The sequence below is a fragment of the Rhagoletis pomonella genome, unplaced genomic scaffold, assembly GCF_013731165.1.
Source record: "Rhagoletis pomonella isolate Grant_MI unplaced genomic scaffold, Rhpom_1.0 Rhpom_scaffold_00004, whole genome shotgun sequence".
In the NCBI taxonomy this organism is placed as follows: domain Eukaryota; kingdom Metazoa; phylum Arthropoda; class Insecta; order Diptera; family Tephritidae; genus Rhagoletis; species Rhagoletis pomonella.
In genome coordinates this window covers 8,473,759-8,494,629 of record NW_023458558.1, presented here as the reverse complement: position 1 = coordinate 8,494,629, position 20,871 = coordinate 8,473,759, and the positions used below count along the sequence as shown (strand labels likewise).

Genomic DNA, 20,871 nt, shown 5'->3' with positions numbered 1-20,871 from the left:
CGCGTTCTTATTTTTGCATGAATAGAAAATATTTAAGTCAAAAAATTTATGTCAGAAACGAAAATAATAAAATCAATCTAGTACGGAAAATTTGTTTTGCTCCGAACACTGTTCTCTATATTTGAACTGTTTTATAAACCTCAAACCGCAGTGTGGACAGCAATAGTTAGTGATGTGGTTAAGTTCGATTTGAGATGGTTAGCTTTTTGGTGGGGACATGGTATTAGACTTGACTATATGACGTTAATCCCCATGACCTGTATCTTTATTTGCAAATCTAAACATTTACTCTTTTTTTTTAAACATAAATTCTTTTCAAATGCATGAGTCACAGTTCTCCTTAATCCAGTCTACATAATGCGACACTTTGGTGTATACACCCGGATATGGTGGTGTACCGCACGGTTTTATACTCCATGAAACAATGCCCAATTGGACGTGTCCTTCAGAGAGCAGTGGACCGCCAGAATCGCCATTACATTGACCCTTCCAACCTTCGTCTACACCACCGCAAATGTTGTCAACAGTGGTCGCGTTCTGATGACGCGCAAGACACTCCTCGTCTGAGTAGATTTTCAGATCTACCTCTTGCAGAGTGGACTGAACAGGACCATTGGTCTGAAAACGACAAGCGAATGGTTATAAGCCAAGCAATTGATTAGCAACGCGAAAAAGAGCTCACATAATTTCGGCCCCAACCAGCCAACACACCGGGCACACCCTCCGGCACCTGTGGTATCTCAAAGCCCTGTGCGGGCAACGTTACCGGCGCAATAGTTTTGTAATTGTACACCAACTGACCATTCAACTCCAACAGGGCAATATCATTTATAATGTACCAGGATGAATAGTTTTCGTGCACCACGATCCGCTTCACCTTCGCCACATTCGTGCTTTTAGCATCAAGCACTGTCGAAGCGAATTGTATGCTGATCCGACTAGCTGTTGCGCCAGAAACGCAATGCGCTGCCGTGAGTATCCAACGTGGTGCGATAATGCTGGCGCCGCAGGAATGCGAGCCGGTTGAACCGCGCAGGGATACCTTGAAGAAACAAAGCAAACATCGAATTTAAATTGTATTGCTCTCCACACGGCCTCCAAACGGCCTTCGATCAACGCACGATATATGGAAATTGTTCCACCGTAGTAGCAGTGCCATTGACAACACGTCCTTGAGGGTAGCAATGAGCCACGCTAGCCAAACCGAGCAATAATAGCGCGTACTTAGTCCACATTACGGCGGTCGGATTAGTAAGACTGAACTATATCAAAGACGCAACGTCTACTTATAAACTCAGCCGCTTGGAACAATAATACGGAATTAGACTATTGTAAATATTAAAGGATTTCAATACTGACGTACGTTAAATTTGTATGTCCATTGATAAATAAGATAACACCCAAACGCCGTGGGTTTTGCCAAAAGAACTGCATAAATGTAAATGCCAAATCGCGTGAAATCATAGATAAGATATCTGATGGAAATAAATTACTATATCTCGTAAGTGGCAATCAGTGCAATAATTGAGCTCTGAAAAAGGTATGTATGTGCGTATACATATAAGTATGTATGTATGTATGTATGTTTTTATATGAGTACTTGAACTAAATAGGTTTACAGCTCACCTTACGGTTATTATTTACTATTATATAAGTATGTAATTGGTCAAGAAATCCATATATGTATATGTACATATGTATGTACATGTCATCGATGCCTTTGGAAAACTGCACATCGATCAATTTTATACACAGCCTATCTTGCGGCATTCAAACTTTACGGGAGAGCGAAAAAACTGTTTCTCTATTAAAGCATTGACTTGATAGGCGGTATTTTACAAATCTGTTGTCTTAACAACGTTTTTACGATTTTTATGCAGAAATGTCAATGCCTGGAGTTCAGGGTTATCAAGTCTCATTTTTGCCACAACGGCGAATTAGGCGGTTTTGCAATTGGTCGATGGTCGGTTTTGCAAAGGCATCGACGATATGAAGGTTTATGTATGGTATGTAAGCATAATCATAAGATTCGCATTTTTTGTAAAGAAGCTTAATTTGGAATCATTTTTTGAAATGTGCGAAGGGCATAATTTGCCAGTCTCGTTATTCATGGCCGCCCTTGTTGCAAAGAACTTGGATTGAAGGAACGCCTTTTAGGGTCAGAAAAATGTCTCAGAAGATACACTAGGGTTATTCCCTTAAACTCATAAATCTTGTAAGTTAACGAGCCGCGTAAAAAACCTGTCAAAATTTGTCAGTTTAGGCTAGAGATGGGCACGGGCCTAAATTTTCAGGCCCGGCCCGGCACGAGTGCAAAATCAAAGTATTAGTCCTACATAATTTGGTATATGGACCTTTTTTGTAGAGAATCGAAGTTAGGTAAGAAAAAAAATTTTTTTATTACTTGAACTTTGATGGACTTGGGCGAGCCTAGGATATTGACCAAAAATTTTCACACAGATATTTTTTAGAGCATAATGAACCATATTTTTGCTATTACCAATCAAAATTCTTAAAAAGCGGATTTTCGGCCCATGCTATTATCCAACAAGGACTGAAAAAAGTGCTTCCCTGCATACTTCCTAGAAAGGTGTTTTCTATTTACAATTTACGCGAATGTACTTAAGTAAATGTTTATATTACTAGCATTTAATGTCTAAATAAAACTGTTTGATATGAACCTTAAATAAATTCTTTAAAGAAGTATGATTTTTATGAATTAAGAAAAAAACTTTAAAAGAACTTCTTCAGAAGGCGTACTGCAAAAGCCCTTCTGAAAGCTCTTTTTTGAGTAGTGAAAGCAGAAGCCCTTCAATTTGTCCCACTCCATACAAAAAATGAAGGAGAAAGGAAAGAAAGGCCTTTTTGATGAGATTTTAGCTCCTAAAATTACCTTCCGAGAAGTATCTATGTATGACCCTTCAGTCGTGTACCTGATCAGAAACTTTCACTTTTTTTGCATTTGCCTGAAAAAAAGAGATTTTAACCAAATAAACTAAACAGAAAGAAAGTAAGCTCTCCAGATATTCAACATGTTTGGAAAAACGTTTCGTTATCAATTTGACAGAAAGCTTCACCCTTTTTTTCATAGCAAAATCTGCTATAAATTAGAGGAGTGTCTGCATTGACCTTCATTAAAAAACCAGGACAATTTAATTGTGGACCAGGACTCCAGGACAATTTGTCTAAATCAGAACAAATCCAGGAAAGCCCGGAACTTTTGGCAGCCCTAATGTAACATCTTCTTTATTAGCGGTGTAACCGCCTACGTGATTTTGATCGAGTTCAACAAAACACGCCAGTCCTTTCTCTTCTGTGCCAACTGGCGCCGATTGGAAATGCCAAGTGAAGCCAAATTCTTCTCCACCTGGTCGTTCCAACGCAGAGGAAGCCTCCCTTTCCTCTGTCACCAGCACCGCGGTCCGCGTTATATACTTTCAGAGCAGGAGCGTTTCTGTCCATTCGAACGACATGACCAAGCCAGCGGAGCCGCTGTATTTTAATTCGCTGCACTATGTCCATGTCGTTGTAAAGCTCATACAGCTCTGCGTTCCATCGTATGCGGTACTTGCCGTCGCCAACGCGTAAGGGTCCGTAAATCTTTCGCAGACTCTTTCTCTCGAAAACTCCAAGAGCCGCTTCATCAGAATTTGGTTCAAAAAGTCAACAAGTTTGAACTAATATGGTTACCAGGACACTTAACTTGTTGAAGACAACGAACTTGAACTGACTTGAATTAAATTTTCCAAACACCGTCCAACGTTTGACCAAGATAGATAGATAATAAAATGAGGTTTGCACCGCGACCTAGTGGTCTATTGCGCCCTCCACTCTTCACAATACTTCCTCCAAATCTAATTCCCTGAGAAAATTTAACAGTACCTTAGGGGATAGGGAAAGAATGTGCCTAATCTGTGGCCACATTGAACCTAAACTTCTCTCACGACTTCTGCAGACTGCATCACATTCGGTGAGGATGTGTAGAGGTGTCTCACTGGTAGAGTCGCAAAACCGACAAAGGTCACTCGTCCATATCCCCAGCTTATGTAGATACCCTCTCAGCCTGCAGTGTCCTGCGAGGATACCTTTTATTATTCTAAGCTGCCCTTTTGGGAGGTCAATTAAGCTTTGTTATAACCTCCCAGTAAACTCTTTGCCTGACGCATTCCTGACGAACTTTGCCAGTTTAGATCCCTCATAGTGAGAGTGTTGGGACCCACTCCTAGGAAGGGCTCAGGACCAACTGGGGTAGTGGCTGCCGCCTCTCTTGCGAGACAGTCAGCCGCCTCGATACCCTCTACTCCCTTGTGACCAAGTACCCACGCTAACTTGATGGTATTGTGTTTGACCTCATAGGATATGAGGGCCTTGGGTGCTGCCTTCCTATCGAATAGGATTAAGATTCTCTCGTTTCTATACCCTCTACCCATGATTGTATCCGCACTCAGGTAGATAGCGTAAACTTCTGCTTGAAAGATGCTCGGATATTTCTCCATAGCAACAGAAATCCTGGCCCTGGGTCCAACAATTCCAGTACCGGTTCCTTTTGGGGTCCTCGAGCCATCCGTGTACCAGTGCAAAGTGCAACCCTGACGTAATGTCTCGAAAGCGGAGACACTCCAGGTCGCTTTACTGCAAAGCTATATTTTGAATTTCTTCTCAAAAACTCTTGTCTTTCCTATGTCATCTCTAGGTAACAGGACTAGTGGGAGCGAGGATCCTAGCTAGCTCCATACTCCTAGAGGAAATGACTTTACCTTTACCAAATCCCTCTCTCGCAGTGTTAAGCAGAGTTCTTTTGGCTGCCTGCTCTATGGTTATATGAAGAGCCTCGAGTTCAAGGAATACTTCCGGCGCCGTCGTCGGACATGTGCGCATCGCTCCTGTTATACAAACACATGCCAGTCGTTGTAGTTAGGTGAGCGATTGTCTCACCGTGGCTAGAGTAGTTCTTGAAACCCAAGCTACCGCCCCATAAGTGATCATTGGCTGTACTATCATAATGCAAAGCCATCTTAGGATTCTGGGCGTACAACCCCAGGATTTTCCCGCCAGACGCTTACACACCATTAAAGCTTTCGTGGCCCTGGAGATGATCGCGTCCACATGTTTCTTCCATTGAAGTTTGGTCTCTAGGACTAGTCCCAGATACTTCACTTCGCTGGCGACGCTAACCACGACCCCCTCCACGGTTATGTTCCTCATGCCCGGAAGGGCTCTTTTCCTAGTAAAAGAAATGATAGCGGTTTTGGCGGGATTTATGATAAGCCCTAACTTATCGCAACATCCCTTCGTCAGTTTTAAGCCTCTTTGAATGATGTCGCAGAGGGTGCTCTCAAACTTCCCCCTGGCCATTATTACTGTATCATTCGCATAGCCTTGGCAGCGGATACCATTGTCAGAGAGAAGTTGATGGAGTCCATTCACCACTGAGCTCCACAGAAGGGGTGATAAGACCCCTACCTGCGGGCAACCCTTTGTTGTCTGAAGTTGTACCACGTTGTCCCCTACCTCGGTTTCAGCAATCCTTGTACGCAGGAGCGCATCCACCCAATTGCAGATCGCTGGCTGCACGTTTCTCGGACTCCAATGCCCTGCGCACTCCAGAGTGTGACGTGTTGTCGAACGCTCCCTCTATATCGAGAAAGGCGCAGAGCACTGATTCACCGCAATCGAGGGCCCCCTGAATCTCGGTTGACCAAATGTATATACCTAGTTTTGAAAGTATTTTATGTTTACGTTTTTAGTTCACTAAAAAAGGTCAAACATTAAGCTTTGTATGAATGAGACTATATTTATTTGAAATTTAATGTATTTAAATATTACTTTAATAAAAGCATAAATATATTTGTATAGCCTAGTTTGTGTACATAAACAATAAAAAGTACAATTAAAAATGTAGCGAAAGTTAAAAACTTGTATGCGTATGAAAACCATTGTGGTTGTTGTTGACTTGAATGGAATGAGTTGTTGAAACAGCTTAGCTAATAAATAAACAAAAAAATAAGCAAATAAAAACTGATTAAAAACAAGCATAAAAAATATAATATAATAGTTATTCATTTTATATTACAAAATTAAACATCACAAATTATTTAGAAATCATTAGCGGAACATTGACAAGTAAAACTCAGCATTTAGTAAATAAATATCGATACGTGTTACACGGAAACTCTACATAAAAGAGATCAACAATTACAAAAGTATACTTTTCATTATACATAGGTATGTATGTGAGTATATGTATTTGCATTTGCTCTACTACATCACAGTATAAGATGCATTTTGAATTGTCTATATAAATTATACTCATATTTTCAAGTAGGTATGAATATATGTATGTATATAAGTTATTAGTATAATATATACTTTTCATGTACTTGCTCCTTATTGCTTGGCATGGTTAAAAAAACGTTATTGAAGTATCTACTTGTATTTCCCTTTACTAGTGCAAATAGCACATGTCTACTTTTCTATTTTCACATTCATATACATATCTACTTATATGTATGTAAACACATTTTAAGTTTATATAAAGCTACCAAAAAAGCGAGAACACTAATTAAATTTGATTTAATCAATATCAATTCGCATGTTTTAACTTGCAGCGGCTAGTATAACACGTCTTATTCCAAAAAAAAAAAATCGACATGGAATTTTCTATGTGTATACTACTGTATTGAACAATGGCGCACCGATGGTAATTTTTGTTCATCTACCATTTCTTTGGCAGATAAAATGCTTTTAATGCTTTCAGCTTCTTTCATCCAAATCTCCAACTGTAAATGTACCACATAAGGCATATTTTTATTTAATTTTCTGTCAAAGACAAACCTGTTGTAAAAGTAAGTTTCTACGCTCGCCCTTTGGTTCGTTATTTGTAAAGGGTACCAACATACCCAAGGCTGAAGTGTACGCATCCAGTGCTGCTCTAAATTTTCTTTCGTATAAGTAAAGCTCACCTTGGCGTCCAATTTCTAGAGCACTTTTCAATTGCGGACTCGAGTGTGATAGAGCAACTAATTCAAATAACAAAAAAAACAGCAATAAGTTGCATACATACTAAGTGTTTTACTTGTAACAAGCAACTTACATAGCTGCTTGTAACGCACATCCGGCTCTAACACTTCGGCTATGTTAGCTTGCGGCTGTTGTGTGGAATGTGGTGTTGAGGTGCTTGGCTTTTGCTCGCCGGTTTTTTGCTGGTCTTTTACCGCTGCGGCCTTATATTCAGTATCGATTAGAACATTTTTGATTTCTTCGGCGCGTTTGAGGTAGGTAAGTGCACGATTGCGTAACGTCAATCGCTTGCTAGCATCTGCTTCCTCAGTAATTAGTGGCACAAAATATTGTAGCGCACTACAATATAGATAATAAGCCTCTTTGTAATTTTGCTTTTCGTCATATTCGACAGCTTTGGTGACAAGTTCTGCTGCTTTGTGTAAGGTCTAAGGAAAAAAAAATATTTTTTTTGTAAACTAACACCAAAAAATTAAAGCACACCTGTTCTGTTGGTAGCGTTTTAAGGTCTATAAATGGATGTTTGAAAAAAGAATCAAATGAAATACGCTTGGCCGGATCGTGTTCCAGTAAACGGCAGAGTAGATCTTGACACTCATTGCTAATACTTGCATTCGCTGGTATCGTAATTTTCTCCGCGCTACGTATCCGCTGTAACAGTTCTTCAATACTTTTTGATGTGTACGGTGCTTTGCCGAATAAGCATTCATATAAGATTATACCGATGCTCCACAAATCGGCTTTCGCATCGTATTGATGTTTGCGAACAATTTCCGGTGCCATATAGAGAGGAGACCCTTTTAGCTGTTGATTTATCTCGCCTAACTTCAAATGTTGCGCAAAACTGTAAAGGGAATGTTGGCGCAATCATGTAATAGAAAAATTGTGTATATTAGCGCTTACCCGAAATCCGCAACCTTCAATACTACATTGGAGTTACGTGTCAACAACAAATTTTGAGGTTTCAAGTCAAAGTGGCAAACATCATTGGCACGCATATACTGCACAGCAGCCGCCAATTGACGTAGGAAATACCGGCAAGTGGACTCCGGTAACGCTTTTTTGGAACGAATGAATGCTGATAGATTGCCAGCATTGCAGAACTCAAGAACAATGTAAATATTTCTGCGGTGGTAAAATAGCAGTCATACATGAACATCAATTAGTAAGTATGTAGGTCACTCACTTATCGTCCCAAAAGAAGTCCTGTAGTGTCACAATATACTTATGGTTGAGAGAGCGCAGAAGTCGGATTTCGGTGATAAGATTTTCACGGGAACTGTTCGAAAGAGTCGACATTTCTACAATCTTGATAGCATGGTAGCTGCGGTCCTTCTTGTGGCGAGCCTTGTATACAGTTGAATAGCTGCCTACACCGAGCTTGTCCAGCAGATCGTAGTCAGTGATGCGGGGCAGAGACATGTTGGATCTATAAGATTATCGCAAACGTCTGGGGCTATCTAACCTTTGTTGCACTTCACTTAGATTCACTTATTCCATTTATTTTGGCCAATTCGTGAACAAAAAATATGTGCGAAGGAATGAAAACGAAAAAATAGAACCGAGGAAATTGAAATGTTTTCTATGCGATCAGCTGTGCGAGAGTGCTGCCACTATTCTGAAAACCGGACGAAGGCAAAACTTTGGATCTAATTGGAAATGGTCGATGAGATAAGACAGATAAATGTTGAAAGATAATTTTTAATATAACGAAGAACGTAAATGTAGGTGTACGTTCTTTGGTCTTATGAACGCGCCCATTCTGGTAAGAAAATTGAACAACACTACCGCAAGTAGCTTTAAAAAAATCGATTACGATAACAACTTTTATTTGGCACTTGTCAAAACGAGATTATTCACACTTCGGACAGCGCATTTTTCAACAACGGCATTGTTTTGTTTGGATTACTTATTTTATTTGCAATAAATTGTGTTATTATTACAAAAATATTGTGTGAGCAGTGTGCAAGCTCAAATATTATAGGAATAAAAGATGTACGAATAAATTACTAGGAAACAAGTAGTCAACAGTGTTTATTCTGCTTACCATCTTCACACAAACTCGGGGGGTGACGCCCAAAGTTAATCACCAAACAACTAGTAACTATTTTACAACTAATAAATAAACACTTTTTTTCGTTTGCAGCCACACATTTTCCGCTCCATCAATTTTAAACAAAATTTTTAAGAAAAGCAGTGCAACTACATTATTACGGCTTCAATATGAACTATGGCCGCAAAACACCATCCACGTATCGCTCAAACCACTCGGTATACTCCCATACAACGGGCAGGTTAGTAGGAATCTGAAAACTATTACAGAGGTCAACAAATATACATATATAACTTTCATAATTATGCTTTAAGGTCCTCAACAAATTTGCATTCCATTAAATCCCGTTCAATGCGCTCCGTGCGTGTTCCTTGGTACCAGCGCCCTATACTAAAGAACAATCAATACATCGACATACAAAAGAATTCAATGATGATTGGCATATTCTCCATTGTGGGTTTATCAAATAATTTTAAATTTTTTAATAAATTACATGTATTTCGATTTAGTTCCTAGCTCTATTCACCATTGGTACTTCTATATTCGATATTTATTGCTTAGCCATGGCTGCGCCTGGCTCCACGCACTATGGATACTATATCATCTCATACGAGTTTGTTTATGTGGGCAATAAGCACGGTTTGTAAAATGTTAAACCAAATTCATATACATATTTAGCTTTAATTGTTTTCCTATTTTAGTGCGAAATATGCTAATTGTATTTGCGTTATTCTCGCTAATACTGGGCGTTGTCATACTATTTACAAGTATTTTGCTCGTAATTGCGCTAAGGAAGGTAAGTAAAAATATTAGGCATGGTATTATTTTTAACAAGTTATGATCAAAATGCATTCAAGCACATCTTGGCTTTATATATTGATTTCTCTCTTATCATCACCATTCACTCAATCTACTTTATCATACGATTTCTTTTGATTTCACTTCATTTACTAACATTCACCTTACTCCACAAGCTACTTAAAAAAGGGAAAAAGCGAAAGCGTTTCGTTTTCATACCGGTACGACACACTAATTTTGAATAATGTTTTTCAAACACTTTCTGAATTATTTTCACGCGTTATTTAATAACTTTTATATTTTTGCGATGGTTTTCGATATATATTATTTACTAAGAACTTTGTTTCCCGCAGGAATATGAGCGCAAGATACTTCCATGGTTAAATACTTTTGCCGTATTCACAATTTGGCGTTCGTTGGCCTTGATTTTCTTTGCCATAGTCAACGATTTGATCTTTGCTTACAACATTATTATGGTACTACTTTGGAGCATCGCATTAGTTGTTTGCTTCTACGGTTGGTGTGTGGTATACTCGTTATTCCTTGAATTAACTAACTTGACGAAATTAGAGGATTTAGCACATTTGCGGGTAAGCTAAATATATGCATTGAAACATCAAACACGAATATAATGATTTGTTTTATTACAGATGGGCACAATGGCTTCTTTGCATGCATCAGCTGCTAATTCTTTAGCCGGTTCACGTCCAACAACACCCCACAGCACCGTCTCTACTATGCCTGTTGGATAAAATGCTAAAAGGACGTTGATAAGCAACCATAAGTACTTTTAATATATTTTCGCAACTTCGAACTACGACCATATCAGTGCAAATGTATACCGTCCAAGCATTTTAGATTTACTTATACATGCACATGCATATTAGGAGCATCGTATATGACGCGAAACTTAACATTCCGTATATTTTGTATTTTAGTATTCTAAAAAACTATGCTAACTTGAAATATTTTTAATAACCTACTTATATATGGAACATAAATGGAATACAGTGCCTTAAGATTTGACATATCACTACAATTAATGCGTATCAATAGGAACTACTTTTTTTGTGTGTTCGACGAAAGTTAATTAGAGTGTAAGTTTGTATCGATTTAATATATGTACATATGTATGTATGTATTTTCAAAAACTAATTTTCATTCCATTTATTATTGTTTACTTTTGTCAGCACAAATCTATCCGTCCAGTTTTTATTCTAGTATAAGCTCAATTGTTTTTAAGATCGTAATTTTAATGCTTGCAAACTTTAAAAAAAATTTTATATGGACATGTCAATTTTATATAGCATGATACAAATATTTAAAGGTAAAACCGCTCGCTGAACTCGTCCGCCATTTGGTTTTTTTTTTTTGAGTTTTGCTAGCATTTTGATTAAACTCTCTCGAAATGATTCAAATGATGTCAAATAAATTCAAAATAAACAAATGAAATTTTATGATTTGAAATTTTTTTTATTCAAATGTGGGAAAAATTTAAAAATTTAAAGAAAAATGAGTTGCTGCTTTAAAGGCTGCGAAAATTCCGTTGTCCTCTGCAAGCAAAGCAATATCAAGTTTTTGTAGTTCCCGCAATTACCGTATGAAGGAAAAAATGGATCGAGGTTTGTAGTGTTATGAAAAGGGATTTGCCAAATTGCCCCTATGTGTTTTCATTGTCGGTCAGAACATTGTATGTGATCCAGTACTCCATGAACTTACAGGATTTTACACGAACTTGCAGGAAAAATGTTCCCGTACTCCGAAATCCTGTATATGAGAGCGACTTTTGGAGAGTTGTGTAGAGAATGAAGTTGCAAAGTTTTACCCAAACTTTTTCTTCTGGTAAAATCATGAAGTGTCAAGCAATCGCTGGTTGACGTTTTTACAGGTAAAATGGTTTTTTTGTTCCCGTACTTTTTGTTCTCACTCTCACTTCAGAGAGTAATTTTGCTGTTTAACAGTTTTATAAGATTTTTCACGAAAAGTATTGGATCAGATCTTATATAAGGTGGTGTTACTTGCTCAGCTGATTTTGTGTATGTGTTTCACCGCACGTGCGGTACGGCTTCTGATATCAAATTGAAAAATTTTGTTTGAATTTCTACACACACTCTTACACATTTTGACAGTTTATGCCGCCAAAGCAAAAACAAAATACATGTAAATTTTTGTATTTGTACTCCTGCTATCACCTTATATAAATTCGCCTTGGGTCTAACCGTATTTTAATATCGTCTACAGTGGCGAGTAATACTGACTTTATCATCAAAAGTTTAATAAAATATTTTGCGAACTGTCGCTTTGCATAAAATAAAACGAATAAATAAAAATAATGTGAACGGTGATTATAATTTTTATTAGTTATATTGAAATTTTACACTAAACTATATTCAAAAGTAAACAAATTGTACGAATTGCGGTGGACCATAACAGATTTTTACGGAAATATGCATTTTTCAATAAAAAAATAAACGAAATGAATTCTTACATTAAACGTTAACGTTAATGACTAAAGATGAAAGACCAGAGGCTCAATTTTTATTCTCACTTTATAAGATTCAAACGGCACCTTCAAGAACATATTCATGCAAGTAAAGAAGTCATTTACATCTAAACCAAAGTAATTAGGAGTGCCCGGTAGGTGGAACTATCGTGCAGACAAGTATACAAAGAACTTAGAATTTAGAGATATTGTCCAAAAGCTAATTCAGTTTACATGAACTAATAATCTACTCTGACTTAGAAGTAATGGACTTTAATATTTGCCAGTAATAAGTTTTGTAGATCACCTTAGTGCAGTTATCTTAAATTTACAACTCAAAACTGCTTTCATTCTAATCCTGTTTTTCCCTAAAATAAACAATAACTATTTTTTTTTTTACTTTAATACAACGCATATTCAATGTCATTTTGCCATGATTATTTCATTATTTTCGCTCGTGTTCACTTTGGCCAAGTCATCGACCAGCGTGTCGAGCAGCGCCCGCAGCTCTTGTTGCGCGAATTCTTGTGGCAATGGCAGACGTTCCAGTGCAATTTTTATGATCAAACACGGATTCAACACTGGACAGACGAGCAATACACCGCGCACTAGGCAAGCCAAATTTTGCGCGATTTCACTTTGACACAGGCGATGTTTAGCCGTGGGGCAGGGCAACAAATTAATGCGGGAACATAAGTCAGCCAATTGTGGCTTCAAATTCTCCCAGCGTGCTTCTATATCCGCCTCGGTCTTGAGTGTCTTTAAGCTCTTGAACTAGAGGTGCAAAAAAAGAGTAAATAGAATTACTAGTAGGTACAACTATTGCATATTTAAACATATTTTGTATATTTGAGTGTTCTGAATTACTTTTTCGTTGATATCGATAAAGTCTAAGAATATTTGTCCTTGATTAGACCAATTCGGTACTTTTATGGTTTTGTTGGCCTCGGCACCCTCGAACTGACTCAGCAATTTGTGCAAATAGTCGAGATTATCTGCGTGAAGAAGAGAATAGGTTCAATAGATTTTCTGTGGCCTGTCGTGGCGGTATTTACGCTCGCACTTACCATTAATGATTGCATCGGGTGCAATGTGCTGGAATATAACTTCATGTGCCAATGCCCACTGCTTTGCCTTTAACAGGTATTTCGCTTGCAAATGATGATTGCCAATGGCGCCCGCCTTCACTGCCTTCGCATAATCAATCCATTTCTCCGGTACTCCCAAATTATTTATTACAAACTTTTCCTTCTCCGACAATGAAACATCTTTTGAAACACTAACATAACGATAGAGCATATTTTGCACTGACAACTCTCTTTGATTACGGTCTTTTATATGCAAAAGAACGAATGTAGCCCATTCCCATAGATCGTAATTTTCTAACTGACTTGCAAAGCCCACATGCAATTGGCTTTCACTTAAAATTGAGCAGTGTCGGTATCCAATTGCCTCCAATGTTTGAAGCAGAAGCCAACTAGAATCCAAATTAAATAGGTTAGGAATTTGTATAAAATATTTTCAAAAAGAAGTTGGTAGCCTGTTGCACCTCAAGCGATAATCCATCGGATCAGCTGTATGAGTTGCTGGATTAAGCAAACTCTCCAGCGGATGACTACGTTTGGAGAACAACTGCAGCAAATGGTAGCGCAAGTCGTAGAGCGCATACTTTTCATTCAGACACGTCTTATCCATATAGCAGGGTGTTGGTGGCAAAGAGTAGAATTCTTCGGATTTAAAAGATTTTTCATAGGCTAATAGCGCATCGGTAATAGATGCAGTGGGCGACGAAAGGTACCATAGTTGAAGCTGCAAAACGTAGAAACAGAATTACAAACATTTGGTGCTTCAGAAAAAAGTATCCGACATGCACTTACTGCTAGCACTTTTGTCCATTCAATGCCATCTAAGGTATTGATGGGACCATGCCCCGAGTCCATAAGCGCAACTCCGGCGACCAGCATATATAGCTTTAAGCGCTCCAATTGTATAAATTTATCAGCTTCATCCTTATGCCAAGCAGCCAACTGGTCTTCTAAAAGTTGACGCACGGTGGGCCCCGAAGAAAGTTGTGACAGCAACAGTGCCAGATTCGCGTCGTCATATCGAAAGGCCAACTCGCAAGCTTCCGTCACCTTGTGGCACATCACAAGTTCTAACAAATGATCCAGATAGGTGTGCTTGGAGACATTCTTCGTTAACAAGTCTTTATCGGTCAAGGTATTCTCCATCCACTCAGAAAGTAAATTTCGGCGGCACATTATTGTGAAGTGTGACGTTGGCTCACGCCCCTCAAGCTCTTCATGATCGCCCCACAAAGCCAAGCAAAGCGACCACACAGAGACCGCATATTCCTCCAATGGGCCAAGATTAATTTGCTTGATGGCTTCATCCAGATGCTTCACAATCAAATCGGTGCCGTTGTCGGACTTTATCCAAGGACATTCACTACCTTCAACGTCTTCTTGCAATGAATTACGCAATTGCAGTTCCAAGTGAGTTACAATACTCTCCTTGAAGTGTTCATAATGCATTACTGAAGATATTTTTACGTGTTGTAGTATGGTGGCGGTGTAATCATTTGCGGCTCGGCCTTTAAATATGTAAGCCGATACATCGAAGAGATGTTCATCTTAAAGAAATAAGACAAATAATACTAAAAATATAATATTCTTTGAAAATGTGTTGACGTACTTTGCACTTCATGGTCGACATTTTTGCGTGTGGATGGTACGATTACAGTATTCTGCGGCCCAAAAGTCGGCTTGAAACGGCGAAAATTATATAATCCCAAATCTGCTGCCCACCTACCCTTTAAATTAAAAGCCAACGACTTTGTAATTGGCACCTGGTGTGCTACCACCTTAACGCCGGCCACTTTCGGCTTTATAGAGAATTGTGGTATTTTGGAGAGTTGTGCCACAGCTGCCGCATCGCCGACAGGTGCCGGAGTGGATGCCTGTAGATTTAATAGATTTACGTTATTATTATTTTTTTATTATAGCTATTAGTAAAACTGAACTAAGCACCTCAGTGTCAATTTCTCGCAATATGCTCATAACTGAAGCAGAAGATGAGGGCGGCAGAGGTGACGCCTGCACAACAAAATCTAGTTGACTCGATGCGTCCGAAAGAGCAGCACCGTGGCCAGGCTCCTTCCAGAGCGATTGCGAGGAAGTGTGCACGTCTTGAACTCTTTTGGCAAATGAACCAGCACGGCGACTTTGATTGCGATTGTAATAATTATTCTTTTCAAATTCTTCAACAGTGGTAACTGATTTATTGTCAAAGTCATCGTCACCAAAGAATGAAGCCTTCATTAACTGCAGTTTATGAGAATCAGTGCCAACCTCTCGAGCTAAAAAGGCAGTTGGACTGGTCACACGTGAAATTTGTTGTTGCTCGTATAGGGAGTAGTCATTTCCATTGGCCTGTAGAAATTCTAGAGTGAAAAACCAATGTATTAATAGAGAACATGATTCTTAAAAAAGCGGTGCTTACGTGTCTTATCCATTAGCATGAAATCTGCAGATTCATCCATTGGTAAAAAATGTGCCGCTCCCCCTGCGAGGATTTTTGGATCGAGCGCTCGAGCAGCATCTTCAGAGATCTTTCATTACCGCCCCAGAGAATTTTTATTTATACAAATTTCAGAATTTATATATTTGGAGTTTAAACTCACCTTTTGAGCATTTTTCAATGCAGTCATCGTTATTTTATCCGACGCAGTTGCGTTGGTCATTGCGCTCTGGCCACCCCCCACTGCTGTGGCACCTAGTGCCCCAGTCATGCCCATTTTTGCTTTTTTTCGGATCAGTTGGCACAGCTTCGTCCTCCTCATCACTGTCATTGAGGCCATATTTAGAGAAATGCTTTACGCGGAATACCCAACTTCCCGTCTCCGGACGATATTCAATGAAGCGTGTATCATTTTTGTCACAAACTCGTCGCAATTTTCCTTCCCAATCCATATCAGCCAAACGTGCAGGATCCTTAATAGGTTCGTGCTTGGTTTTGTCGTGCGGCCAAACTTGATCCAACGTTACTTGCGCTTCACGGTTCAAACCACTGCCAACTGCCGGTTTATTATCATCGTCGGGATAGATGATAATTTCCTTATTACGAAAATGTACTGCAAAACATTTTTGGGTTTGTTTTTGATTTTAGACAAATTTTATGAAGACTTTCACTTTATAAGATACCTATTTCATCCAAGTTCAATCCAGCCACGTCCATCTCTTTTCCGAAGTAAACATTACCATAGCCCTCGCGTCCTACAGTGAAATTGGGTACAATACACGAGCCGTCCTCGGCAAGATATGATTTAAGATCGTCCAATGAAGGAATTGTGTAGTAACTGAAATGTAATTTATGCAATTATGTTCTAAAACTACTTGTTCTATCATCTTACCCGATTCGTCTCAATGTTATACCGGTGGGATGTTCTTCGTAATCCCCTGTTGTTTCTTCAATTATAGAGCGCTCTTCGCCACCGTATGAACGACTGGAGAACAACGTTTCATCATGATGATCAGATGCTTCGCGGCGAGATGATTCGCGACTAGTTTGCTCCTCGAACGTATTCTCTTGCACGGTGGAGACAGAAGGTCGACCGGTTGGAGTGTCCGGTGCACCAGCGCCCGTTGAGCGATACGTATCCAGAGGCTTGCGAGGCACTAATTCCGATAGTGTACTGTTAAGCGGCACAGCGCCATCGATACTATTATTCATATTTTGTTGACGCATTTTCTCCACGTTATTGGGATGCAGCCAAGATTCACGCCGGCCAATATCGCTCTCTCGCCCACTTTGAGCCGCGGTGGAAGCAGCAATGTTTGCGCTGGACTTAGCAACCTGTGACGGTGGTGGATCAAGCGGTATTTGTCCCGAGAATGATTCGTTACGTAGTGTCGACGGAGCCGGCGATTGTGCTAGACCACCTGTTTGGCGTTGCCCAACGTTTGTTAATGATGAGTCTTGCTGCCCAGGTTGCCTATTAGGACTGGTATTCGTGGTAGTGCCAATAATCGTATTGGCCGGCTTGGGTTTTATTACTAGACGTTTCGCATTTGGTTTTAAACTGAAAGTCCCCACACTCGAGTCGAAATCCTCAAGTCCTTCGAAGAGGGATTTTTTCGTAAGTGCGCTTGTAATTAGTTTCACGCGAACAACGCTTGGACTGGATCGGGTGGATACCTTAAATTGACTCATTGTTGACTCCATAATGGCTTTTTGTGCCGCAGGATTTGTGGCGCGCGTGGCATCTGTTTCGTCGGTCCTCTTCAAATCTTTGAATATCGGATTATCGCCATATGGTGAGGTTACTCTTGCCAGAATTTGTTGATGAATCGGTGCTGGTTGCTGTTGTTGGCTGCCACCAAGGCCACCAAGTGACATATTACCGCCCCCAAGTGTACTCGAACCGAAACCTCCACCAAGTGTGGCACCTGTACCAAATGCCCCACCGCCACCAAAAAGTCCGCCAGCGGTGTTTGTAGCGCCTTGGCCGAGAGACGAGCCAAACATGCCGCCAGGCTTAGCAGCAGAACTACCAAAAACCGAAGGCGCAGCAGTACCAGGATTGAAATTCACTGGTGCGGTAGGAGTTTGTGTTCCAAATCCAGTAAAACCAGAGGTGGCCGGCTTAATCGATGAATTAAAGAGCCCTCCACCGGTGTTCCCAAGCGAAAAATTTGTAAAACCGGTATTAGCTGTAGAAGTTGCACCAAAAGCAGGAGCCCCACCGAAGCCAGTTGTGGCAGGTTTCGAACCGAATAGTCCTGTTCCCGCAGTACTTGTCGCTGCGTTACCGAAACCGCCAAAGCCAGTGGTTCCCGCTGATGATGTACCTAGCCCAAATGCCGGTTTATTGGCATCGGCAGCTGGCGCTCCGAAGAGCGATGTTTGTTGCGCAGGAGCTGCCGCGCCAAAGCCGCCAAAACCGGGGGCCGCCTGACCAAATGCTGGTGCTGTGGTTGCAGTTGAGGTTTGTCCAAACAAACTTGGTTGCGTCTGTCCGAAGGCTGGTTTAGCGCCAAATAAATTTGACGAGTCTGTTGTCGCTGCACCAAAGCCACTAGTAGCAGGAGCACCAAATGGCTTGGCCAAAAAGCTGTTCTGTTGCGTGGTTGCACCAAACGCAGAAGTATTAGGTTGTCCAAAAGCACCAGCGCCAAATAGGCCTTTGTTTTCCGTTGTCGCGGCCGCTGATTGACCAAAAAGTCCAGTAGTTGGTTGGGCAGCTGCACCGAATAGTCCAGTACCTGTGGCTGCTTGTTGAGTGGTTGAGCCAAAGAATCCCGAACTGGCGCCAGAGGTGCCGGCTTGTGGTCCTTTCCGGTTTGCCATATAATCTTCTAAACGTAACTCTTCCAGTGATTTGCCCTCATATTCTTTCATTGCTGTTATACAATGTTGTTTGGTGTTAACATTATTTGGTTGACCACCTTTCATGAGTGTATCTGTGCCAATTGTGGGTTGATATTTTGCAATGGACGTGCCTGCATTGGCTCCCATCATCATGGTAGCTCCAGTACCAAACACATTGCTCGTAGTAGGCTGGGTCTGTCCAAAGGAACCAAAGCTAGTGGTGTTAGTGGCGGCTGCTGGCTGTCCGAACAAAGAAGATGTTGGTTGTGCAGCAGTCTGACCAAAGCCACCTAATGTGCCGGGCTTTACTGCGGACCCAAATGCTGATGTCGTTGACTGTCCAAAAAGAGAGTTTGTATTGGCTGCGGGTTGAGAAGTCCCAAACATCGATGCACCTTGAGTTGGTTGCTGGAAACCTGGAATTTGGTATTAAGTATATATATTAGCTAGATAAGTATTCATGTATTTAAAGAACTCACCTCCAAATGCAGGTTGTGCCGTTGTAGTGCTCCCGAAGGCCGAAGTAGTGTTTGCGGCGCCAAATAAGCCCGTTGGTTGTGGTTGGGCAGTACTTGCACCAAACAATGATGGTGTTTGCTGTTGTGTTCCAAAAGCTGGTGCACCGCCGAAGGCGGACGTGGCCGGCTTTCCAAACGCAGATTGGCCGAATGGTGAAGAGGTGGTCGTGCTGCTGAAGCCACCAAAACCAGTACCAGCAGTAGTGGTGCCGAACGTGGGTTTAGTTCCCCCAAACATTTTGTTTCCCAACTAACGGCGAAATTTATCTGAAATATTGAAATGTAATGTAACAAAATATCAGGGTTTGCGACTCACGAGCTCAGATTTCACAAATACGTGCAACCTGCAGCACATGCGATGCATGCAACAGTGCAACCAAAATGCTGTCGCACCTCAGAATCTGGCAAAGTTTACTTTAGTATCAAAATGAACAATGGCTCCGCTTACACAAATTCTTTAATTTTTTATCACAATTACTCCCAATCCAAAATTGCAAAACACAAAAACCGTTTATAAGCAGAAAAATGGCGCCGAGTGCTCGAAGATTTTCTGCAAATTTGACATATCACGCAGCGGGGCTGATGTCAAAAAAGTATCGATAACAAGTCATCCTATTGCGATTAATTGCGACGTTTGTACCGACAATTTTAAAATCAGCGTTTGCACATTTCAATCCGTTTACATATAGGCTGCGTTTCTCTATACATTCCGAATAATTCCATTTCACATCTGGAATAAACAGAATGCGTTTGAAATATACGTTAACATATCATCAGGAACGTTCTAAAGAATAAGTAAACAAAAAAGTTTATTCCAAACGTTCAGAATGAATAAAGAAATGCAGCCATAAAGTTAACCCAGAGAACGTTAAATACAGAGAAGCAGCAATTACGAATCAGAGTGTAAATTGTCCAAAGTTATCAAAATCTGATTGCGTACACACCACACCAGCCCACACTGCCGTGGAACATAAGAGCGGCGGAGTAACAGAGCTGAGCGAGAAATAACATTTCGTATATTTAATGAATGTTAAGCATTTTGAATGATTTACGCAGTGTTGCCAGAGAAATTTCGTTTGAAGCTAAAACGGTCGAAAAAAGCTAAATAATACTAATAGTAGCTAAAATGAAGAGCTACATATTTTTGTTAAGGTTGAGCATTTATTGACGTAAGGTTGTTTTTACATAACATAAAAACAAAGAATTTTATAAGATTAAGCGCTGAAAAAATCGTTTAAAACCAAAATAAGGTGCATATATTTCGATTTCGCTGCTATGGCACTTATAACTTCGAACTAAAAATACTTTACAAATTGTTAAAGTCTGTAATTTCAGATATTTGAATTAGGGCGTGTGTGAATCGGTAACAAAGTTCTATGGGCAGAGCTGCTGAATAATAAATTTTACTATGGTGAGACAGTTTTGCCAATCTGCTGTGTGAAATGAAATATTTTTTGATAGCAGTACATTTTCGATAACCACAGATTTATGCGGAATAAAATATTACAAATTGCAGTGAAATTAATATTTTAAGAACACATCTACCGTCGTTGATTGCAATTCATCATTTTAAGCTTTTATTTAACGAAAAATTACACACATCAACAATCTTTGCGATTGTCAAAATTTTC

The 20,871-nt window shown here is 40.0% G+C and overlaps 4 protein-coding genes across 5 annotated transcripts; 1 reads left to right on the top strand and 3 right to left on the bottom strand.

Moving 5' to 3' along the window:
* Window positions 1-315: 315 nt before the first annotated feature.
* Window positions 316-1,235, bottom strand: LOC118737888 (chymotrypsin-2-like). Its single transcript, XM_036468700.1, has 3 exons — window positions 1,122-1,235; window positions 683-1,042; window positions 316-618 (listed from the first exon to the last, which is right to left on the bottom strand). Exons 1-3 carry the CDS (start codon window positions 1,233-1,235, stop codon window positions 316-318), a joined length of 777 nt encoding a protein of 258 aa, XP_036324593.1.
* A 4,533-nt stretch (window positions 1,236-5,768) lies between these two features.
* LOC118736927 (serine/threonine-protein kinase ULK3) lies at window positions 5,769-8,626 on the bottom strand. Of its 2 annotated transcripts, XM_036467073.1 has the most exons (7): window positions 8,207-8,626; window positions 7,924-8,145; window positions 7,504-7,864; window positions 7,094-7,448; window positions 6,835-7,019; window positions 6,696-6,779; window positions 5,769-5,984 (listed from the first exon to the last, which is right to left on the bottom strand). In XM_036467073.1, the coding sequence occupies exons 1-7, from the start codon at window positions 8,440-8,442 to the stop codon at window positions 5,823-5,825; spliced, it is 1,605 nt and encodes a 534-aa protein (XP_036322966.1). In that variant the 5' UTR covers window positions 8,443-8,626; the 3' UTR covers window positions 5,769-5,822. The 2 variants fall into 2 exon arrangements, with proteins under 2 accessions (XP_036322966.1, XP_036322967.1); XM_036467074.1 differs by lacking the exon at window positions 6,696-6,779.
* A 559-nt stretch (window positions 8,627-9,185) lies between these two features.
* On the top strand, window positions 9,186-11,331 carry LOC118736928 (the record flags this gene model as incomplete). Its single annotated transcript, XM_036467075.1, is given in 6 exon segments — window positions 9,186-9,314; window positions 9,388-9,526; window positions 9,583-9,712; window positions 9,775-9,869; window positions 10,225-10,461; window positions 10,522-11,331. Coding segments are annotated over 6 exon segments (774 nt in total). The 3' UTR covers window positions 10,624-11,331.
* An 875-nt stretch (window positions 11,332-12,206) lies between these two features.
* On the bottom strand, window positions 12,207-19,822 carry LOC118736926 (nuclear pore complex protein Nup98-Nup96). Its single transcript, XM_036467072.1, is given in 14 exon segments — window positions 12,207-13,127; window positions 13,221-13,348; window positions 13,421-13,830; window positions 13,903-14,162; window positions 14,231-14,985; window positions 15,048-15,312; window positions 15,383-15,795; window positions 15,855-15,963; window positions 16,036-16,144; window positions 16,146-16,485; window positions 16,556-16,710; window positions 16,765-19,138; window positions 19,202-19,507; window positions 19,689-19,822. Coding segments are annotated over 13 exon segments (5,946 nt in total). The 5' UTR covers window positions 19,479-19,507; window positions 19,689-19,822; the 3' UTR covers window positions 12,207-12,776.
* Between the last annotated feature and the right edge of the window lie 1,049 nt (window positions 19,823-20,871).

Excerpts from the sequence above, each read along its gene's own strand:
- LOC118737888 (XM_036468700.1), bottom strand. The coding sequence starts at position 1,235 with ATGTGGACTAAGTACGCGCTATTATTGCTCGGTTTGGCTAGCGTGGCT. Across the intron at positions 1,043-1,121 it reads TGGAACAATTTCCATATATC|GTATCCCTGCGCGGTTCAAC; the intron begins GTGCGTTGATCG and ends TGTTTCTTCAAG. Across the intron at positions 619-682 it reads CTGGTTGGGGCCGAAATTAT|ACCAATGGTCCTGTTCAGTC; the intron begins GTGAGCTCTTTT and ends TGTCGTTTTCAG.
- LOC118736927 (XM_036467073.1), bottom strand. The coding sequence starts at position 8,442 with ATGTCTCTGCCCCGCATCACTGACTACGATCTGCTGGACAAGCTCGGT. Across the intron at positions 7,449-7,503 it reads AAACGCTACCAACAGAACAG|ACCTTACACAAAGCAGCAGA; the intron begins GTGTGCTTTAAT and ends TTTTTTCCTTAG. Across the intron at positions 5,985-6,695 it reads ATGAACAAAAATTACCATCG|CTAAGCTGTTTCAACAACTC; the intron begins GTGCGCCATTGT and ends TTTATTTATTAG.